General features: G+C 41.2%; 1 protein-coding gene across 4 annotated transcripts in view; it reads right to left on the bottom strand.

Annotated features, from left to right (window-relative positions):
* Positions 1-317: 317 nt before the first annotated feature.
* The window catches only part of RORA (RAR related orphan receptor A), a 358,029-nt gene continuing 335,627 nt past the window's right edge, over positions 318-22,719 (bottom strand). For 3 of the 4 annotated variants that reach the window (XM_032700479.1, XM_032700480.1, XM_032700481.1), the window contains 8 exons: positions 21,777-21,918; positions 19,767-20,162; positions 16,651-16,772; positions 15,354-15,486; positions 14,595-14,702; positions 13,125-13,235; positions 11,773-11,885; positions 318-10,546 (listed from right to left, as the gene is read on the bottom strand). In XM_032700479.1, coding sequence (XP_032556370.1) covers positions 10,382-10,546; positions 11,773-11,885; positions 13,125-13,235; positions 14,595-14,702; positions 15,354-15,486; positions 16,651-16,772; positions 19,767-20,162; positions 21,777-21,918 — 1,290 coding nt within the window. In that variant the 3' untranslated portion in view covers positions 318-10,381. The remainder of the gene's footprint in view (positions 10,547-11,772; positions 11,886-13,124; positions 13,236-14,594; positions 14,703-15,353; positions 15,487-16,650; positions 16,773-19,766; positions 20,163-21,776; positions 21,919-22,719) is intronic. The other variant, XM_032700482.1, reaches the window with a different exon arrangement.

Below are 22,719 nucleotides of genomic sequence, written 5' to 3'. Positions count from 1 at the left end.
TTTCTTGTGTTTGGCACTTGGTGCAGTGAACTGTGATTTCAAACATGAAGACCCCTACAAGGAGAGGGAAAGTAGATTAATCCGCATCCTTTCTGAGAAGGTTTAAAGCTCTTGTTGGCCAAAAGGGGAGCTTGAAAGGTATTCAGGAGTCGTCCTGTTTCCCTGCTGACAAATGCAACGTGATGTTTGTGTGAAAACAGCTCTGACACGTGGGCTTGGAAGCACAGCCTGATTTTGTATCAGTGCATTCCTTAAGGAATAAACCTACTAACCACAACTCAGAAAAACAAGCAAGATGCTACTGACAAAAAGACAGATTTTTCCATTAGAAGCTGAAGTTTTATTACAGGATAACAGTACATAAAGCACATCTAAAATCGATGTGTTCAATGCACTTAATAAAGGTAATGTAATATTAAAGGTACAGTTTCTAAGTACAATATAACAACATTCATATTAGAATGAAAATTGGAGTATTTAAAAGACAACATTAAATCTCTTATTTTTACAGTCATATTTACAAAATGAATCAAAATACTTTTTCGGGACCGAGTAAAATAACAAACTCGAATATAAGCAGGCTATTGTAGGGGTGAGCTGGAAAGGTCCATGAGGGGGACAAGTGAAGTGACTGGGTAAAGATCATTAGCAAAGGTTTAGTACAATACCACTTTAGTATTCCTCTTGATGGCTTACACTTTATTGTGGCTAGAAAGGAATTTATACATACTGTACACATAACAGACAGCACGTATTACATGTACAGTATCATTGCATTTCAGCTTGTGTGTATTTACAGAAATCTGAGCATTTCACTCAACGAGGTTTTTTAAGTCTGTGTGCTTAATCTTCAATCTGATGTGTGTTTGTAATCAGCATTGATTCTGGCGTTGGTACACTGAATATTTAGTAAAGAGGGAGGAGAAATGTTAACCAAATGGTTTTGCATAAATATATCAAACTGTTCAAACAATGGGGGAACGTGTTCCTGGCATTACCTGTAAGTAGTTGGAACGTACAGATTTAGGAGTAGTCCTTTTCTCTTTCAAAATATCAAAAGGTGACTTAAATCAACAAGGGAAAATAAAATTGTCATGGCTTATATTTAAATAAGATTGTAGCTTCAAGAGGTTTTTATAATTGTCCTGATAGTGTTTGCAGTTAAACATTCCATTTATGAAAATATACCCACGGTGCAGTAAAGTTTGTATTTGATTTTAGGTCAACAGTATGTTTGCTGTTTAAAAAAAATTATTTATATATATATATTCCTTGGATTGAGGGTATAAAAGCAGTGCATGGAAGCCAAGAACCATGGCTTTAAAATTCACTACCTTCTATTATCAAAAAGTGCAGTAAACAGAAACATTGTTATTAATAAATTGCTCAAAAATCTTTGCTAAAGATCTTATAAATTCAGTAATATTACAGAAAAATTCTAATAAATATTTAAAAGGTTAATTACCTCCTTAGTTAGATATTTGATATCCATCAGTTTTTAAGAATGAACATGAAAACAATATCTAAAGTGAAGGGAACAGGGGACAGGAGTACTTTGAAGGGCACATGGCTACGTAAATTAAGGTATACATGAAAAAAGAAAAACAAAACCCCCATACCTGACAAAACGTTGCAAATTCCACTTCTTAATGAACTTTAGTTGCTACTGGCTGTCCCTGGATATGTGTGCCTGGTTCTAAAGCATATCCAAGGAGGGAACTGAGCCATCCATCTCTATGGAAGAGTTCCAGAACATTCCTATGTACAGCCACTGCAGCTCAGTGCAGGCCTGGCCCGGGCACACCCCCATGGGGTGTGTTCAGGTGCCGGGAGCAGGGAGGAAGGACCTGGCACACAACAGGACACCCTTCGTGCAACACAGCAGAGTTCTCCCAACAGCCACAGAACCACCTCCCTCCCAGCCAGCCAGCACGCTGGAACTGCTCTGGACTGGCAGATTAGGTGTTTCTCTTGGGTTTGATACAATACAGGCAGACTGTTTTAGTAACCAAAAGGATAACAAGCTGGACAGAACATTTTTAATAACGTTAATAATTAATAATGTTAATAATGTAGAAAAAAATTCTACATTTGATATCAAGTATCTGTACTGGTGAAGTAATTTTCTCCTTATTAAATATACTATAGAATAATTTATATAATGACACTATGCATTTAAAGAGAAAACCATGTCCCAAATCTTGTACTCTGATACAGGTACTTGTTGGGCATATGTTGGTGTATATATATATATACACAAATATATATATTTATATATAGTTATACTCAGTGAAATTAACAAGACCCAAAGGTGGTATTGTCTAGGAATAAAAGGGGTTTGTTTGTTTTTGTTCACAAAAGTAACTTATCTAGCACCACACATCAGAAAAACACAAAAATAGCACACTCTAGTTCTAAACAGCTATGTCTAAAATAGATTATATAGTAAAACAGATATTATACAGCATAATGTGGTATTTGATAAACAGATAAATATTTGCACTGTGTAGGCTGTTTATAGTATAACTTTATCTATACAGAATGAAAGCAAAAAGTTAACTGTATAGAGGTGAGCAGAACAACATTAAATATTATGACTCCAAAGCAGAGACAGAGTTGAAAGAATAGAGCAAGATAAAATGTTTACAGGCCATTACAAGTCCTTAAATTAGTAGTAAAATAAGGAATCAGTTGCTCAAGTTTAAGAAAGCAGTAAACAAGAGATTGCATTTACATGCAGATGTCTAAAACTTGTATTTCTTTTAAATCTATGCACAAAAAGTCATTTGTTTTTATTGCTTGACATTCAGTTATGGCTAGAGTATTTTTAACCTTTTTTTTTGTACTTTGGAAACAAGAATATTGTTAAAGGTGCCATAAAAATGGACAACATTGAAAACAGTTTGCAAATAAACCACCTAACACTGCAGTTCTTTGTACATTTTAAAAAGCCTTGTCTGGGGTTTGTCATATGTTAAATATATTTAATCTGGGAAAATACATTGTAGCTTGAAGCCTCCCATTGGCCCAAACATCCAATACAAAAACACTTCTCCAGAAAAGGAGCAGGCAGACAATACAGTTACATAGAAAGAAGCAGCCAGTTAATGTCCTAATACTTCAAACATTGACCACTGTTCTGTGACTTGTTCGAAATCAGTGTAGAAATGAGGAACGTTTTGGATTTCCAAAGGTGTACAGTACGTTTGCCTTTTTGTGAACTACAATTCACTGTATTGCTTATGAATCCTCTGCCTTAGCAGAGATGAGATTACAGACTGCAAGTTCCTGTAAGGGCTGTGCATCCACACCGACACTCGGGGGGGTAACCCGGGCTCGTGTTTCTCAAACCGAAAGTCACAACTCGTCATCTGAGCGCTGCCGGAGCGTTCAGATCGTTATCAGAGCCCGTGTGAGGCGAACGCTGCTCGGGGTGGGAGCAGAGCGGGGCTCCAGCGAGGCCAGCCTTGTGCCGGCACAGGGCACACGCTGCCCAGGGAGCTGGAGATGCGGCTCAGCCCCGCACCGGGGCAGCCGCAGGAGCTGCCTGGGGGCTGCGGGCGTTTGGAGCAGCCCAGAGGTCCCAGGAACAGCAGCTGCTCGGCTCCCTCAGCGAGGAGGCTGCCACTAATCACAGCTCGGTCACATCCCCGCCCCGGCAAAAGGGGCTCATGCCAACCCAGAGAGAAACACGGCCCCGGAGATCGTGCTTTCAGAACCCCTGAGAAACACTACCCCGGGAGAACAAGGACACACAGGACATGGGAACACAGAACATGCACGTGGTAACAAAGGGTGATGGCACACATCAAGTTGGACAACTTGACTGTGAAGCTCAGCTTGAAGAAGTGATGAGATGATGAGGGAAGACATACATGTGAATCTTGTGGCAGAAGAAGTGAACCCATGAGCATTGATCTGAAGCCTTTATCATGTTTTGTTTCTTATTTGGATAGCCTACTTATTGCTATAAAGTTATTGCTATATTCTACCAATGATAAAGGCAAAAAAAAATACAAACAGCAACATTACATATGGAAAAGGTAGAATACAGCTTCTGTTTTGATGTTAAAATTCTATTTAGTACCTGAATGAAGTTCCAAAGATAGACTGTATATTCTCCTAAATGTTACACATTTCCCCCCCAAGTCCAGTGACTGAACATTATGTAGCGAGCCATTATCACAGTACTAGAGTTAAAGCACATACTGCAAGGATTTTTAAATAAATACTCCTTTACATTTGAAAACTTTGCTTTTTGTTGTTGTATTTGGTATCTGTATGCATGTGCCCTCATGTGCCCTCATTTCCACCAAATGATTTACTGACAGGAATATTTAAACAAAAAGAAAATAGGAGGCTCATATTCAAATATATTAATGGATGAAACTTTTAAAGTAATAAATATTAGTATTAATTATGAAAAAATAATTCTAATAGTTATATTTCTCCAGCTAGGGAAAATAAAGGTGTTCTGTGCAATCTGAATCACTAGCACAGGTAGAATTTCATACACTGAATACTCAAGAGAAAATTGCTTATTATTTTTGGATATTGTATAGTAAATGCTGTTTCTGACATTTATATTAATAGGGTTATCTACATTGGGGAGTTTAGGAATGTCTAAGGAAAAAAATACACATTGTTTGCACAGCTTATCCTGTGTAACCTGTTCAGTTCATCCACTGCAGACTGGGGACTGTCTATGCCAATCCAGAAAAAGATCCTGTAGTGTTTGGCTCATCCCACTGCACAGTTAAACATCTGATCGATTGTCCATTCTAAGAGGAGGTTTAATTGATGTGCAAGTCTGGAAAGAACGGGGTCTATTGTGAGCAGCAGCAGGAATTCTCTGCTGGAGCTGCCAAGCACACCAACTGATCAGGAGGTCAGTGCTGGCTCAGCCCTGCTCTGCCTGGCAAGGCCATTCCAGGCTCAACTGCCTGGCAGCTGGAGAAGCCACTTTCCCTGTGCCCTAAGCAATCTAAAGTAAACAGCTGGAAGCCAAATACCCGTGAAAAACCCTCAAAGATGCTGGAAAACTGGTGCTTTCTGCAAGCAGACAGACAGGTTTGATGGAGAAAGTCACTCTCTTCCAGCATAACCAAAGGCTTGAAGTCTTGCTCCCTTTGTTCGTAGTTTTGCCCTGCTTTCATGAAGCCACAACACACAGCTCATTGGGCCAGGCTTCCAGCAGCCTCCAGCCTGGCACTGGGACACTTCCCAGGCACTGCTGGGCCTCGGGGCCGCTGCCAACCCCCTCGCAATGGCTGTATTTGCTGTTCTAGACATGACAATGTCTTCAGCCTCAGTGTTCCTCTCCAGTCAGGTCTTTTGCTTTACCATGAAACATCTGCAACAATGCCAGACAAGGTTTGAAGTGCTGTTCCTGTATTCCTGCAGATCTGTGTCCCTTTCTGTGTGACTTCACTGCTGCCACCTAACCATGACTTTTTCATTCCTAATGTACTACCAGCCACTGACCCGTTTTCTATGACAACTTAAATACTGAAAAGCCATTTCCTGTTGCAGAACACTGAACTTCAGCTGGAAAAATAGCCCTATCGTTATAAAAACATCCAGAGGGTACTGAAATTAATTTCAATCATTTATTTAGTGGGTCAGCATTTATTTCCTAAAATATAACTGTGAAGTCTTTGCGCTGTTTGGAGTTTTGTCTCGAACAAAATAGCGAGCAAAAAGCAGCTGTGCTGCAAAAGTGAGTCAGAGAACGAGGCACACACGTTTAGCTAACAAAAATATCCAGTTCTCCTGTGCCTGGGGGGAGGGGGAAGGGAAGAAATACAAGCAGATTTTTTAAAAAGCAATTTGTTCCACCAGCAGTACTGGCCACCCTGTTGAAGAGTTTTAGAAGATCCCTGAGCACATTAGTTTCTGCCTCATAACCCCAGCTCCAAAATGATAGGGCTTCTCTTGTTGGAAACGAGATGGATTGTCATTCACAGTTAAGTCAATCATAAGGTGCTTATCTATTTACCCTTTTTTTCACCAATCAGCACAAAGAACTGTCAGAAAATAACTTTTATTTTTCTTTTTTAAATAATAAAAGGGCACAAAATTTAAACAATCAATGTTTTGTGACAGTGGTTTAGGATTATTATCTGGCTGCCCCTCAACAACAGACAAGTGATTCAATCGACATTCCTTAGCAAAAAAAAAAAAAAAAGAAAAAGAAAAAAGGAAAGAAAAGAAAAAAGGCAAAAAAAAAGAAAAATCCTGTACAAATATGTATTTTTCCCTGAGGGATCAAGGTTACACCCGCAAGTGCTCTATGTACATATTGCACTGTAGAGGAATGAAGAACATGTGCAAAAAAAGCAACAATGATTGAAGCTTACTAATCAAACCTTTTAATCGTGACTGCTATGTCATCTTGCATTTTGGAATGTCGGAACACAGCTATTCCTTTAATCTAAAATGTAAAAACAACAAAAAAAAAAAGGAAAGAAAAAGAAAAACACACCTCTACTATGGCACATTCAATGAAATAAAAAGTTTTCCAAAGACAAATAGACAAATTCCATCAAGAAAATAATACAAAGTTCGTTCGTTTGTGTTTTTTTTTGTTTTTTAGAAAAATTACATTACTTTCTTTCATTGTTTCACATTACAAAATCTTTTTTTTTTTAATGTTTACACAAATCACATTTTATTGCAGGAATATTTCAAGTGCCATCAAACATTTATAGAAGGGTTAAAAAAATAGAAGTCTCTCTAAAGTGGTCCAGACAAGGCTTTGTATAGAATAAATCTTTTTTCCACCTTCTATTTTTGACTTAAGTATTTTGAATACATTTTCTTTATTCATTGACACTGAACAGCCTAGAAGCAGCCACTCACACGGACCCACACAAACACTCGTGTGCTCACACAATGGACTCTCTCACACACACACAGGTGCACATACACAGATATCTTGGTATCCAGACTAAGAGAAGCTAATAAAGAACAACCAAACTTAAAAACAGCCTCCCTTTTTTACCTAATCCCATAGTTTTTCAATGTCAATACTAGAGGGGATGACACACATCAGGGTGGTTCCAATGACAGGACAGTGTCTCCTTCTAGAAAGCCAGAAAACATCTCCATGGATAAATATAACCCAATGAAAACATCTGTGCAGACTCTGAGGACCAGGTCATAAACCCTAATATATTCCTTTCTCTTAGCTATCCTAGTGTTTTATTTGTAGTGAACTGGGCAGATTATGAAAATACTCATGAATATCCACTGACCTCAAGTATGTTTTTAACTGAGTATCTGTTTGAGCATCTGACCCCAGCCCCAGTCCCAGAGGTTGGGCAGATGTGTTTCCTCTGCTCTGCTGGTTCTGGCAGGGCCATCCCGTGTCCCCTTCCATAAAAGCCTCCTTGGCAGATCTCATCAGTACCTCTGCCAGGCTGCAGCCCTTTCTTCCCCTCTCCATGGAGAGCAAAACAACAAGTACACTCTTTTGCCAAGTGACTGTTCCCTGGGATCAGGAAAGCAGAGTTACCTGGGGGGTGTGCACAGCCTGATTTAAGAAGGGGCCAGCACAGGAGCTCCCACCAACAAAAATGACAACCCTTTCTGGCCTGGAAGATCACTGTCAGCTAAGGCCCTGTCTGAAACCTTTTATAGTTACGTACTGTATTAGTAAATGCTCCAAAAATGGTGTTGTCAATGACTTACGAGTGTAAATATGCCAAACTAGAATCCAAACAAAACCACTGGCACTGAGGTGCCTGGTAAAGTACTAATATTCATCAGGAAAAGGTAAGAAAAAGGATGTGACTGAAAATTAATCCCCATATATTTTACCTGGTAGTCTACATATTGTCACAAGCAGGAGTTGTATTTTGCTCTCTAAAAACGTACAGGTCTTATTTCAGTACTCATTAGTTGACACTGAGATTAAGTTTAGTTGATCTTTACAGGACTAGCACCTAAGGCTGGTCACATTCAGAAAACATTTGTTAGTTAAAAGGGTTGCTTCAAAAATAGGAACAGACATTAGAATGCAAGTACCATATCGTGCCAGTTACTCCAATAAAGTAAACAATGATTCCAGACGTGTTCCAGTGGGATGGGGAGGGCACATGCTGGGCTGAGCCCCCTCTCCAGGAGCAGCAGGATGGAGCAGCAAAAGGCAGCTCTGGGGGCTTTTCCCAGGAGCCCTCTCCTGACTCCATCCCAGTGCTCCCAGGGCTGCGGGTGCTGCCCTCCCACACTCGGGGTCACTGCTCTGGGGAGGGAAGTGATGCTCCTCTCCCTCCCTCCAAACCCTGGAGCACAGTGACAGCTCTGAGCCTCCCTGATGGGAACACTGGAACACTTCAGGAGGTGTCACAGCTAAATGTCTCAAATCAACCCCAAAGGAAACACGTTCAAACCACAGAATAAGCCTGTATTTTGCTAATCATAATCCACTGACCCCATTCTCCTTTTTAAAATCCTTAGGCTTCAGTGTGCTTCTACTCACGTGTTACTTCTCAGCAACTGTAACACACGTGAGATTGTTGACCCTTGGAAACTAAAGCACATTCTGTCTCATTCCTTTTCCTTTTTTGAAGTTCCCAGCTTTTTTTTTTGTACTTTATCAGAAACTTCCTTTGTGCAAGCCCACAGGGCATCCAGTTATGCATCTCCATCTCATCCAAAACCAATTACACATCTCTGGCTCAAACAGCCACAGTTCAGTTTGTAAGGTTGTTTACTGTGAATCTGCCTCCTCCAGCACTGGGTTTGCTGCCAGATTTACTCACAGACAGAATTCTTCCTGGAGGGAATGTAATTAATAAGACTGCAAGATTCAGCTTATTGGTTGGTTCTGCAGTACAGGAGTCAGAATTACAGAATGCAGATTTATGATATTAATGATTTCCAGGCATTATACAGAGTAGAACCAATTGCTTTCTAGCAACAGTGTTGCCTCTACTTTGTTAGTCCCCATTTGCTAAACTTTAAAGTGCTTCTTTCTAAACAAGGAGAGCAATGGACTTCTCTGATCAGCTCCCTGGAACTGAACTGCTGGATGCTGGAAGAACAGAGGTCAGGGTCTCATCTCCCTGCAGTCACACTCCTTCTGGTTTTGCTGGGCTCACGTTTGAGTCTGAAGGCATTGTTTACCATATGGAGTACAAAAGTATGGAATATTATGTATAAAAATTACTTTTCCACATACATGTCATACACACATACTTTTACTGTAGATACAGACTTGAGTAAGTATCTTCAAACCTGGATTTATGGTGGGCAGAAATACACCATTTAACAGCCTGATTTTCAGAGGTGCTGTGTTACTCATTTGGAAATGAGCTGTAATTGCTTAGTTTGACTCTGACAGTGAAACTCAGCACCTTTGACAATGAGGCTTTTGACTTTGCACTTAAATTTGAATTTAGGCATGTAATTTTAAACATCCAGGTTTGAAAGATTTAAAAATAAAAGTACCTTTGAATTTAACATCTGGAAAGATTATTTTTATGTAGAAAATTGTCATTATTTTCAACTCTTTAAAAAAATCTGTAACCATTTCAGGATATGACCAGCCTCTCTTTAAAAGTAACATGGAAAACAGCAGCATAAATACCTCCCAATGTACCAGTACCTGCCAAACCTTTTTCAGTTAAACTTGAATTTCTGGTGCACATGCAACACAACAATGAACACGCTAGCATTTAATTTAAAGAAAAAGGTGCAAAATGAAAGTGCCTTATCAATTCAACGAGAAAAGCTATACCAGTAACTACATTTTATATTAATTAAAACAATATATAAACAATATCTCTTTTGCTATATATAGTCTTCATGCCCATTTACCCTGTAATATATTATAATGCTATTGTTGCTATTGCTATGGACCCTTTTCATGCCGTTCTGTCTACTGGCAAACAGTGGTAGGTGAAAAAAAATCGTCCTTCATGAAACAATGAGCAAGTTGTGCAAACTGATGCTGAAATCTCTGCACCTCACACCAGTCGCTGATTATTGGGTGGACTCTGTTCTGATCAACAAATTGATTGTTCTGTCAAAAGTCTGGGCAGTGAACTACAGGAGAAAACAACCTTCTGACATTAGTACCCTCAGTCTGTGTAAACAGAGGTCAAGGATTGAGAAGCTGAGACAGAAAAAGGGTCCATATTTGTAGGCATAATGGAAATCATATGCATGAGAAAAACAAGTTCAACTTTGTGTCATTGTTTCCCATCCTTCGCCTGACCCCGACCGCCAAGAGATGTGCAGTGTGTTGGCTCCCTAGGTCTGTGCAGGGCCATATAAAGTGTCTTGGTTTTCTTTCTTTTTTTTTTTCCTTTTTTTTTCCTTTCTTTTGTTTTAATGTTTGTACTTCAGACATTCTAGAAGTGCTTAGGTGATACGTTTACCCATCAATTTGCATTGCTGGCTCAAACTCTGAAGTGAACAACTCCTTGTAAAGTGGAGGAAAATGAAGTCGCACAATGTCTGGGTATATTGCTTTAAATGCCATAAGCTTTTCTGTATGTCGTCCACACAGTGCTCTTAAAGTAGACACTTTGCATATTAACTGTAAAGAAATGAACAAAGTCATACGGTCATACACGGAACCAGCCCTCCCGACCCTGCTGCAAGGATTACACTCTCCCAAACACAACTGTTCAGATTGTGACATTTCAGATGCACAGCCAGGGGGGTGTGTTAAAGGTATCTATGTAATGGACTCCCAGCTCTTTGTGAAATAATCTTTAAGTTCCTCGGAAAATGTGTCATTAGGTTTCCTCACTGGATTGATACAGAATTTCAGAGCTGGATCTTCATTCATGCAACTAAATCATACTCTTGGAAAAAGGCAGCCCAGCTGCTTTTAAACCCACTGTGAGTACTATGGAGGGAACTGGCAATGCAATAGATTGGACTTATTTAACTTAAGCCAAATAAGGTGAAAAATAGGTACTTCAAAAATATCACAAAAATATCAGCTACTGAGTAAAGGATTTGTATCAAAGCACATGGAAGAAACTTCCTTCCAACAAAGGTATCCAAAGTATACACTGAGAAAAGAAGTCCATGAGCCAGGATTTGAAATGAAGAAAATCCACAAAGGCTGGGCTGGACCCTCTTGCTTTTATTGTAATGAATTCTGTGGTGGGAAACTAAGCAGAAGCTTTCTGGCTGTGCAGAGTTGTATAAGGAACTACCTCTGTCAGGAAGGGCTTATTTTTCCTCAGTTCTCCAGATTTACTTCTTGTAACATCACACCACTTTTTCTTTTCTGAAAAATGATGTGAAGATACTTTAGATGAGCATAATAGTATGTGGGGTCTCTTTTCCCCAGGTTTCAGGATTTGGAAGAACTGAGAAAAAGGCTGTGTGGGGAACTTCTCATGGAAGTCTGAAAAACAAGTTTGGTTTGGGTATTGCATGTAATAAAAACTTAATTGTCATGCAGGCAGAGATCCCACAAGGATTAAGGCTGCACGTTGGAGAACTGAAATAGTATTGTGTGGCAGAAAAGTCATGTAGGAGAACGAGGATAAAAAACTTCATCACTTTTCATGAAGTTCCACATCAAAATCCTTCCTTTCAGGCCATTATCAACCCTGTTCCCTAGCACATCATCATTTCACCTTTTGTGGTTTTCAGTAAATAGTTCCAGCTAAGCACCTTGATTCTGAACAAGGAATTCTGGGTTTATAAATAACAACTTAACTGTGTCAAAGCTTTTACACCTTAATCAGGACAGTGTTCCTAAGAAGGCATATTTTCAGAGTCACGGCACAGTCTGACTCTTACCTTTGTTAGAATCCCATCCTCTCGGTGGTTCTTTTGTAGGACATGCTGAAGTGCCAGCTGGATCTTCTGTTGGAGCTTTTCAATCTTCACTTTCTCCTGAAGCCATGAGCGATCTGAACATAAATGGAGTTAACACCTCTAGTGCTGCACAGGGCTCACAGAGCACCAGGAACGACTGAGGCTCTGACAGTCATCCTTCCTGTTTGCAACCTGCCCTCCATTTTACATACTCTCATATAGAAAATGAGTTTCAAAATCAACAGGTTTTGGAGTACAATTATTACGTGTAATTAAATTACTTTTATCAAGCCCTTAATTAGAAGAATGCAATGAATCTGAGTATGATTTATTACTCGTTTGCTAAAAAGGTCTGTAAAATGCAGGCTATTTACAAAATGAAGCTACTAACTTTTCACTGCAAAATGCACAGATCATATAATGAATGAGTAGTTGGAGTGGATCTTGCAAAGATCTCCAGTGACTTACAGAAAAATGAAAAGATTCAAATACTAAAAAAACAAAAAGCAGCTTTAAACTTCGTGGCAGAAAAGTAGTATGAGCTGCTGCATTCTGTGTGTGCCAGACCTGCAGGATTCTGGGGCTTGCTAAGACACCGGGCTAACACACTTCCCATCTGGCAAAGAGCATGAGAGTGGATCTGTGACGCTCTCAACAAACCCACTGTTGCCCACAGACTGTTCACCACCACTCCCGAGCCCACTGCACTGCCACCTAAACCCAGTTTGCTTCCAAGTCAGACACAAACTGACCTTCTGGCCCAGGATCCTGTTCCCCCTGCCTGAGGAGCCATCCCAGAGCCTGGGGCACGGTGCCCTGTGAGCAGGAGTTCTTACAGCCATGGCATGGCACAGCCAGGCTGGCTCTGGGCTGACCCGGCACCACAGCCTCAGTGTCCCCAGTCCCACGGTGGGCACACACCTCAGCTGCCACACTAACACAGCAATGCTGCTGAACAGGCCTGAGGTGGTGCTGGAAGCTCACAGATGTGAAAGCTGACTGTATGAGTTCAGTGTTACCTTCTGCCTGTCTCACCAGCATCGGCCCAGCGGTCTCACTCACAGGCATTTAAGCTTTTTTCTAAAGAAGCTGAGTCCTCAACAAGGTCAAAATGTGGAAAACAAGGGCTTAGACTAGGATTTCCAACTTAACTAACTGATTCCTAAATTCACAGTTGTAATGTGTTTATTAAAATAAAACTTTTGATGAGGGAGACACTCCAAAAGATGTGACATTTCCACACTGTCTGATAGTCTTAATGTTATCGTTAAAAAGACCTCAAAATAAAAACAACCTCTACCCAAACAAAGCCAGAGGAAACCTTCATCTCTTACCTGCTGACATTAAAACAAATGCAGAAAACAAAGCTATTTCATCTTCTGTCAGGTGCATAGAACATAAACTTTTTCCAAATTCAAACACAAAACTAATGAAGTCTTCACAACCTGCCAAAAAGAAGGTACAGCTCATGTCACATTGTTTGAAACTACTTCAGAGCCACAGAGTTATTGATTTATTCTGATGCAGACGAGAAACAGATGTAAAATACTTCACAGGTGAATGGTCTTCCCCTTAAGGACTGTGAAGTGATGGTAGTGAGATCTCACTGATCCTTGAGCTTATTACCCCGTTCCCACAGGTCTCCAGCTCCCACAGCCAGTGCTTGGAAGCTTTTGTACACTGGATCTTTCCTACATTTGGTTCTTGGGGGGTAAATATGGATAAATCTCAAGCCATTTATTTTCAAGCTCAAAACTGGTTTAGCTTTGGTTCTGTTCTAAATGGAGCTTTCTCACGTCAGTGTGGACTGGAGGCTGGAAACGTGGCCTTACAAAGTGCTGGTCTGAGGCCTGTTGAGCACACAGAGTGGGGGAACAGAGAGGCACACAAGGAACATGCAGAGCAGAGGGAGAAGCCAAGGTCTGAACACTTGTCATGCAGCAGAGGAGCTGTGCCTCCTTTCCTCCCTCCTGCTCACACCGTGTCAGTCAGGTTACTGTGCTGGCACACATGCAGGGATGGGCTGGCAAAGTGGAGCCCTCACAGCCTGAGGGAAGGGGCTTTCCTCTGCACATCTCACCCCCACCCAGCCTGAACCTCTGGATACACCTGCAAACAGATCCAGCTGTGTTTCCTTGGAGCCCAGAACTGTTTGCACTCTGACCTTGCACCTTGAGGGGTTTTAGGAAGGCAGAGAACACTTCAGGAATGGTACAGCATTCATTCTCCACTGAGGTGTTTCCACTGCCCTCCAAAACAGCCCAAATCTACACCCAGTGAGATACATCCTTTTAAAATTAGAAAAAATATATAGGAAAAAAATTCAAAATTATAAAGTGTGGTTTAACAAAAAAATTGATTTACAGTGCTTTACCTGCAAATAACTGGACTTGGCCCATTATAAAACTATTAACGTCTTCAAAGCAATAACATCAGAATATCCAAAATTACCTTAAAATCTGCTGCCTTTTCCAACAGGATATACAAAGTGTTACACTAGACATGAAATCTGGGCTTCTGTTCTCAACAAGTGAGTCCAAACTGCTCTACCCTCATCAAAATGTTGATTTTTACCACCAACGGTCCTTTACTGCACAGAGTGAAAACTGTTTTAACTCCAGCAATCAGCTTGGCCTCAAACAGAGCCAGCATGACTGCTTACAAAACAAGCAGTTCAAGCTTTGCAGCTCTTTTATTTGAACACTAGAGCCTGATTTTTTCAAAGCAGTTCTTTTCCCTTGCTCTTCCACCTTATTATTTTTATTCCATTTTTTTTTAAGACACAACACTTGACATTTCCTTACCTAAGGACTTGAAAACCTCTGGGCTAGCATACTTGCCATCAAAGTAGACTGTGTTGTTCTGGGAGTCAAAGGCACGGCACATTCTGATGAACACAACCTCTAAAGACCCTAAAACAGAAACAGGGTATGTTTGACTCTGGAAGTCGAGGCTTCAGCTGCAAAGAGCGAGTGAGGATTTAAAAATAATGCTCTGCTTTCATCATCTGTCAAGTAGGGTAAGAGGTTCCTGTGGTGTAACAGCCTGGTTTGCTACTAGAATTAAAAGAATTCCCATAAACCCCTTCAGAAGTTTTTGCTAAAGCAACTTAGTCATTGCTAATAAACTCTAATAATTCTTTTTAGAGTAATGAAGTCTCTGAAGTCAAAGCAGCTCATTTAGATTTATGTTCATAGAGCTTTGACAACTTGGTCCAGTATTTGTAAACTGCATTACTTCTACAATCTCTTGCAGAGAACAATCTGGATTTTTACCTTGAAATTTTTACCTAATAATCGAAAATTAAGCAAATCTGAATCCAACTTTTCCATCTTTACATAGTCTCATTGTTCATAATGAAAACTTAGTAAGTAGACTTGAACTCCTCCTATCCAGAGTAACTATGATGAAGTTACTTCGGAGACAATTTGTAAGGTTTTACTCCATATGATTTTAAATTATCAGTGTACTACATATGAATATTTGCATACGCAATCACTATGTACAAGTAACACTTTTCTCAGTTAAACTAGTAGAAGCAGACCTTAAAACTGACCACATACCTGCTTTTAAAAGCACAATTTGATCATTTTGACACAGCTCCATAAAGCCATCAATGCGTTTGGCAAATTCCACTACATACTGAATAGCTTCTGTGATTTTGACTGCGCACAACTGCCACATTACCTCCCTCTGCTGTGGGAGAGAAGAGAAATGCAGAGATTACTGACCTGGGCTGGCAAAGCTCATTGTCATCAAGTAAAACTCAGTCAAAAAACCCCTGCAGTGAATTCTCCCCAGCACTCTTGGCTACAGTCTGCTGATAAAACAGGGGGAATTGACCTCCAAGCCAAAGCCTCCTGTGGAGTGACAATGCAAACATGGAAGACTTCTTCAAGTCATGCCAGAAGAGATCCAGGTTGGAGTATTTTTATTTCATATAAACCAAAAATGTCAAAGTGTAACTGTTCTCGTCACTTCAGCAGGAATTTTATTCACTGCATCAAAAGAAAATGCCAATTTCCACCAGCAGGGCATAATCACATTTTCCCTATCAACTTCTGTGTTTTGTACTGGAAGCAAATTATCTGCCTTGCTCATCTTCAGAAGGACACAGACAGATGATTGTATATGAAGGTCATCTTGTGAACAACATAAAGAAGGCATGTGAGTTTTTCATATGTTGATAATAATGCAGAATGAAATTACCTAATGTAGAAAAAAGGATATTCTTAAAGGTTAAATATTTTTCTGTGGAAATGAAAAACACGTTCAAAGCACAGGTGTCTGAGCAGCACTTCCCAGGACAGTTTCCACAAGTAGCCCATGGCAGCAGTTTATGGATGGAAGGTGTGCTGGAAAGGCAAACATTGACCAGACCTCACAGTACCCCAGGGGGGTGGCAGCACCATGGACAATGTGCTGCCATTCCACAGGTAAAACCCAAACACTGAGGGACAACTGGAGGGTGTTTATAAACTCAAAACAAAACACACCATGTAAAATCACAAGACTTGGTGGCTTCAGCTTGTGCTGTTGTTGACCCAGGAGGTTACAAATTAAGAGAAGAAAATAACATGCCATCTAGGATTGAAAAAATTCCTGTGGTTTCCTATCCTTTTTTATTACAGATTTTAGGAGAATGGCTTTGCCTTTTCCTATACCTGTACAAGTCACGGATGCAAAGGATATCCTGACCATCTTGCTGCTTTTGATTCTAGCTTTTTTTTTTTTTGAAAACACACAGAAATATATATTCCTGATAGTAAAGAGAAAGCAGTGAAAAAGTGAATTTTGCAGTGTGTTATGGAAATACCATGCTTGATAGAAACCATGCCATGTCCTGGCGTGCGTTCGTACCTTGTTCTGGTAGTTCTCGATTTCTTCCTGCAGAAAAGTTTGCCATGTTATCTGCTGCAACTCCTCTCTCAAGTACTGGCAAGTTTCCATGTGTGACTTGGAAATATTCTGTGCAAGATGTTCTAAGAGAAAGAGCAGAAAGCGACACGCATTAGAAACGCAAAGCTGTACCTTCAGACGTGAGCAAATAACATATTCCAGCTGCAACAGGGGGAGGGAGGAGGGCGAGCCGAGGGCAAAGTGCCCGAATTCGGGTTTCCTTGGCTGTGGCCGCAGAACGCTCCAGTCCCGCACAGCGCTGCCCGGCGCCGCCGGCAGAGGACGCGCGGCACACGCGGTGGGAGCCAAGGGAACCTCCAACATCCCAAACTGGGCAAAATAAAGGCGAGTTTGGCGAAGGTCAGGAGCCCCCAGAGCAGCGCAGCTGCGGGAACCGCCCCTGCTGCCTTTGTGGCAGCTTTGACACCTGGGCCGGGAGTCACAGCCCGAGCAGAGCCACAGAAAACAACCCCGGCTCAGATCCTGCCTGACCCGGGAATGTGCTCGTGTGTCACAGTGGCACAGCCTTGGAACACAGGACACAGCCCTGCCAGCCAGGCAGCACCTCTGCTGATGCCAAGGCTGTGTTTTATACAACTGAGGCTTTCCAAAAAAGAAATACAGGCAGTTACCACCTGTCCAGTGCTCTGCTAAGCAGGACTCTCATCCCATCAGGCTGCCAGTGAGTGCCACTCTCATATATTTATATATTCATTATATTTTCTCATATAATTTAAAAATATTATATTAAAATCGATTATATAAAATATTACATATTTATTATAAGTAATTATATTCTATTATGTAATATAATTATATTATTTCTATTATTATCGATATATTATATTAAAAATATATCTATTGGAGCATTCAGATTATTAAGATAACTCACTAAGAAATCACTAAGGGTTTTTCTTCAGCTTTAGAGAAGCTTAGTTAACTGCAGAATTTAAAATTTCCATACAATGCTTTAATTCCAAATAAAATATTTTCTGCTGCTATACTTGATTAAAAGAACTATATGGCAGATTTACATTTATTAATAAAACCTGGTTCCATAAACCTTCAGGAACCCCTTCAAAAGCTTGAATGAGATTTAGACACCTGAATTCCACTTATATTTTGCCTTTCTCTTTTCTACTCTGGCTCTTCACGTGGGCCTGTTCTGCTGTTTGAGCATGTGCCAAGCAGAAGTGTTGTGACTTCTCTCACACAGTTCTGCCTGTGAGGCCACTGGAAAGGAAGGCTTAAAACCACCAGGACCGGTGGGCATTAACAACATGGGGGTATCTGGGGGACTGGAGCACCAGATCTGTGAAATGGGCCTTGTCTGACAATGAGCAAACCCAGCCCTTCACAAACAACTGCTGGACAATCAGGCTGCTTAGTACCGTCCTTCACACATTGGTAGTTTGATGTAAGAGACTACCTGAAAAGTCTTTTAACACAGGTGAGGTAAACTCAGCTTATATGTGCTACCTGAGCAATCAACAAGGTAGAACACAAGGTAATTTATACTTGGTTTGTCATCACAGCCTTGATGTATTTGAGAACAATTGTTTTTTTCTCACAAGTGTGTAGCTCAGACATTTGTCCTGGGTAGCAGCCACTGGCAGCACAATCCCTGTGCCCTTGCAGGACAGAGAAGGTGAAATATTCCCATGTTACTCCCAAGCCTCGGCCTCCCTTCTGGACTGTATTGCAGGACACACCTAAATACTTTCATTGAACAACCACACCTTCCTAAATTGAAACCTTGGTCTGGCAGACAAACATTCTTCAAACATTGTTCAGTAATGTCAGTGCTGGGCACCCAAATCACACTGTGCAGGCTTTAAATGTAAGCAGTGTGTAAATGAAGGCAAGCAACACGACAAACTTATTTTAGGCCAGTGTTCCAAACTCAAAACCTGGCCTACAAAGGAAAAGCCCTTTCTTTTTTATTGTGAGTTTAATGTAAGTCTTTTTAATAACTTCCACAAGAAAATTAGCAACCATTTGACTGACACAAAGCTGGCAGCATTGTCTTTAACCTGACTTTTTCTTCTCATCTTTACCTATCTGAAATTACTTGAACTCAAGCCAGACATAGTATTTTGGCTGTCAGGACCAATTATATTGCAGAGAACAGCATTCTGCAACATAAGGACATTATAAAGTAAGCCTTCTTGTGCCTTTCTCTCTGCAAAATTTCTCAAAAGAATATAAACCACATAAAATTTTAATGTGGAATACCTGATTTTTCAAACTATTTTTTTTAGGGTTTTGTAACTAAAATAATTAGCAAAAATGTTGCTTAAGCAAGCAAAATCAGTTTTAAACACTTGACTGCTTACAGAAGTAATAGAATCATGAAACCACTTCTCTCATGTCCTGTTCCACTTTGTTTATAACCTGTTCACACAGCAGGCTCTAACTCCAATCTCAGCTGTTGACAAGTCACAGCTGTGGAACTCAGCCCCAGTGTCATCATTCAGGGAAGAGTTTAAAGTAGAACATGCTAATTAATTAATGTGTTTGTTATAAGGCTTTTGGAGAAATTATCAAAATTTGCTACATTCAAAAATTTTCTTCAATATCTGGGGCCAGATTCTCTTCAACCAGTGACAAGGAGAAGTGCCCTCAGATTAGTCTGGTGCTTTGGTTTCAGATTTGCCAGGTAAAGAGCAGAGCAAAATCAGCCTCATCACTTTTTGTCAGAAATAAGAGCACTGAGGTAATGAAAAAGGAGATAAAATATTAAAAAATAATCTGGAAAAAAATAAATACACTGTCTGTTTGCTCAGCACTAAGAATTAGCTTGTTAATCAGTATTCAAAGGGTTCTACTGCAAGGACTGAAAGCAAAAGCAACACTCCTAGAGCTGATCAGCCCCAGGCTCCCGGAGTTTTAGGCCAGAGGGGTAAGCTGTTGTGTGCACCCCGAAATAAGGACACTGTGCACGTCACAGCAGAATGCCCACACATGCTCCCAGCTCCACTGAAGCAGCATTCTCACTATCACCTGGCTAAATGTGGCACTTTAATCCAAAGGGTACTGTTAAGACAATTAGAATGGAAGCTTTTCTCTCTCATTACCTAATTCTGCCATGGACACAGTTGGAGAGGTCTCCCCATTTGTAAAAGAACAATAAGGGAAGAAGCCCGATGCTGGTGTGTAGTCACATATTGGTTCTGGTTTGATTCCATTAATATCAAGACCCGACTGATCTGGAGAAGGCTGTATGTCTAAGTAGAAGCTGCTAACTGCAGAGTCTGCTTTGCTACCTTCAGGGGTATGCCCATCAATGTAATTACTGAGGTCGTCGTGCAGCTCTGTGAGCCCGTTGGTGGTGATATTGTAAGTGGGGGTGAGCGGCTCTGCCTCTCCCGGCTGCTGCTGGTGGTCGCGCTGCTGCTGCTGCAGTCGGTGTTTCTGCACCTCCGCGTACAGGCTGTCCCGCTGCTTTTTGGACATTCGACCAAACTTTACAGCTGAAACACAGACACACGGCTGTTACCTTCCCACACACCCACTGCTGGCCCTGAACTGTCTCCAGTCTTTACACACCACAGGAACCCCAAACTGGCAGCACAGGCAGATCTAAGGATCGCTGCTGTCGGTCACAGGGACTCAGCTGCAGCCCCTGCTCTTTAGAACACCCTCTTAACATGCAACTGAAATGGACCATTAGAGGCCACTGGTTTAGCTTCATTCATTAACTTCCCACTTCTGTACCGAAAAGATTTTCTCCTGTACGTCCAACAAAGTTGACAGATGCATCTCTTCAGCATTCAAGTCCTACCTGGAAAAGCAGAAGTTAGAACATGCTGGCCCAGGATGAACTGTCCAATTCCTGCCAGCTGCACATTCACACCACAGAGTGAACTTAAAAATAGGTGCCAACACGTGGGGTATCGCTCACAGTGTATCAATAACAAGCTTTACTGGGACTGGGGCTAGAGCACATGGGAGGAATCACCAAACCTGCCTCCAGCACTGCTGTGACAAGCAGAAGTGTTACTAGGTGAGCAACTGTTAAACCTGTATTTGTGTGTGTACACATGTGCACACACAAATTACTACTGCTTTGAGAGGTAGTAGCTGTCAGCCAGCAGCAACTGGTTTGCAGCATCCAGGGAATTCCTCAGGGTACAGTATGTGATTTCAGGGACCTGTATCAGCTGCAAAAGCCCCGTCCTTTAGAAAGGTGACTACTGCCTTCTACTTCTCTACAAGAAAGCAAACTTGTTGGAGGAACTAGTCATTACATGATCGGCTGCTGCAGCTTTTTAGTCTCATGCCCAATAAAAAAATTAAGACAATGTAATTCAAGAAGTAAATGTAATCTGGCAACAATCTCTTCAATGGGGCCTCATGTACCCAGAGTAATGTGTGTGTGTTTGCTGCTGTCACCCTGGCAGGGGAACAGAGTGACTCCAATCTCCAGATTGGGTAAGTGGTGGCAGCTCCCGCATCGTGGGGAGGAGTGCAAGTATCAGCTGCAAAGCCAGTTCTAACTGAATTACATAAGTGTCCATCTTACAGAGCTGGCCTTTCATCACTACTCCAGCTGTAATTCTGAGCTTAGAATTAACAGCACTGGAACAGATTTTCTTCAGAATTCTACCTTTGAAAAAACACTGCATTATTTTTCTCTTTGCATTTTTTTTCATTATTCATTATATACAATTCGACTTCTCTTGATACTGGGAAACAGTTCTGACCTGCACCCAGGCAGAGTTAACCTGCAACCACAGCAGGTCACTTCAATTGGAACAAACATATAAAGTATTAACATCAGACTAAAAATCTGCATCTTCAAGAAGCGACCAGATACAAAGCTCTTAACTGGGAACTGTAATAGATGAGTAAGAAAAAAAAATAAACCCAAGAACTTCATACATGCCCTGATATTTATGTGAACATGTAAAAACATACAACGCATAACACAGAAAAATATGGAGCAACATCTAAAAAACACTTGATGACCACAAGTATCAGCCCAATGCACAATTAGCCTTTAAACCCTGTGGGTTTGAGCTGAACCCACAGCACAGCAAAGCCTCCCTGAGTGTGTGCAGGCAGGCAGTGTGAGCAGTGCTTACCATCCCGGGACATCCCCACAGCCAGGCATTTCTGTAGCCGGCAGTGCTGGCAGCGGTTGCGGCTGGTCCGGTCGATCAGACAGTTCTTCTGCCGGGGACAGGAGTAGGTGGCATTGCTCTGCTGACTCCTCCTGAAAAAGCCCTGCCATGCGAGTGCAAAATACAAGTCAAGAAGGTGTTAACTGGTGCAGCAGATAAAGACTCTGAAAGGCAGCATACCTAACAGAACATGGAGTTCAAGGGCTCTATAGTCAACTAAAGGAAGTTAAGAGGGTTTTGTTGGTGGGGGTTTTTTTCTCTCCTAGAAACAAACAAAAAACAGTAACTAGCAAGACACAGTCCATAAAAAAGTGTTATATGTAAAGGAAATACACGTTTATCCACTGATTTTACAGATCCCATATTACATATGGTACACCAGTTCTTTCCAAAGGAGATAAAACTAATTATAGACCCAGATTTCCTGGATTTTGTATCTTTCCTGGGTCAGCACAGATCTCCAAAAGAGGGAGGATTCAGCAGCTGCTCCCCTGTTCTGCTCTCTGCAGTGGCAGGCTCTGACGTTCAGCCTCACCAATGTATGCACATGTTTAAAAATACTCAGCACTGAGCACTGTCTCCTACAAAGAACAACTTTCTAAAGGAATTTTATATACTCACAGAATCATTATGGTTGGAAAAGACCTCTAAGATCATCGACCCCAACCACTATCTCAGCACCACTGTGCTCACCACTAAACCCCAAGGGCCACATCCACATGCCGCCTTCAACACTTCCAGGGATAGTGATTCCACCATTTCCTTGGACAGCCTGCTCCAATGCCTGACCACCCTTTCAGCGAAGAAGTTTTTCCTGATATCTAAACTTCTACTGCCACAACTAGATGCCTTTTCCTTTTGTCCTGTTGTTTGCCTGAGAGCAGAGCCCGACCCCCTCCCAGCT

Source organism: Chiroxiphia lanceolata, chromosome 12 (genome assembly GCF_009829145.1).
Source record: "Chiroxiphia lanceolata isolate bChiLan1 chromosome 12, bChiLan1.pri, whole genome shotgun sequence".
Taxonomy (NCBI): Eukaryota; Metazoa; Chordata; class Aves; order Passeriformes; family Pipridae; genus Chiroxiphia; species Chiroxiphia lanceolata.
The sequence above is the reverse complement of the archived record's forward strand: the minus strand, read 5'-3'. Positions and strand labels throughout refer to the sequence as shown.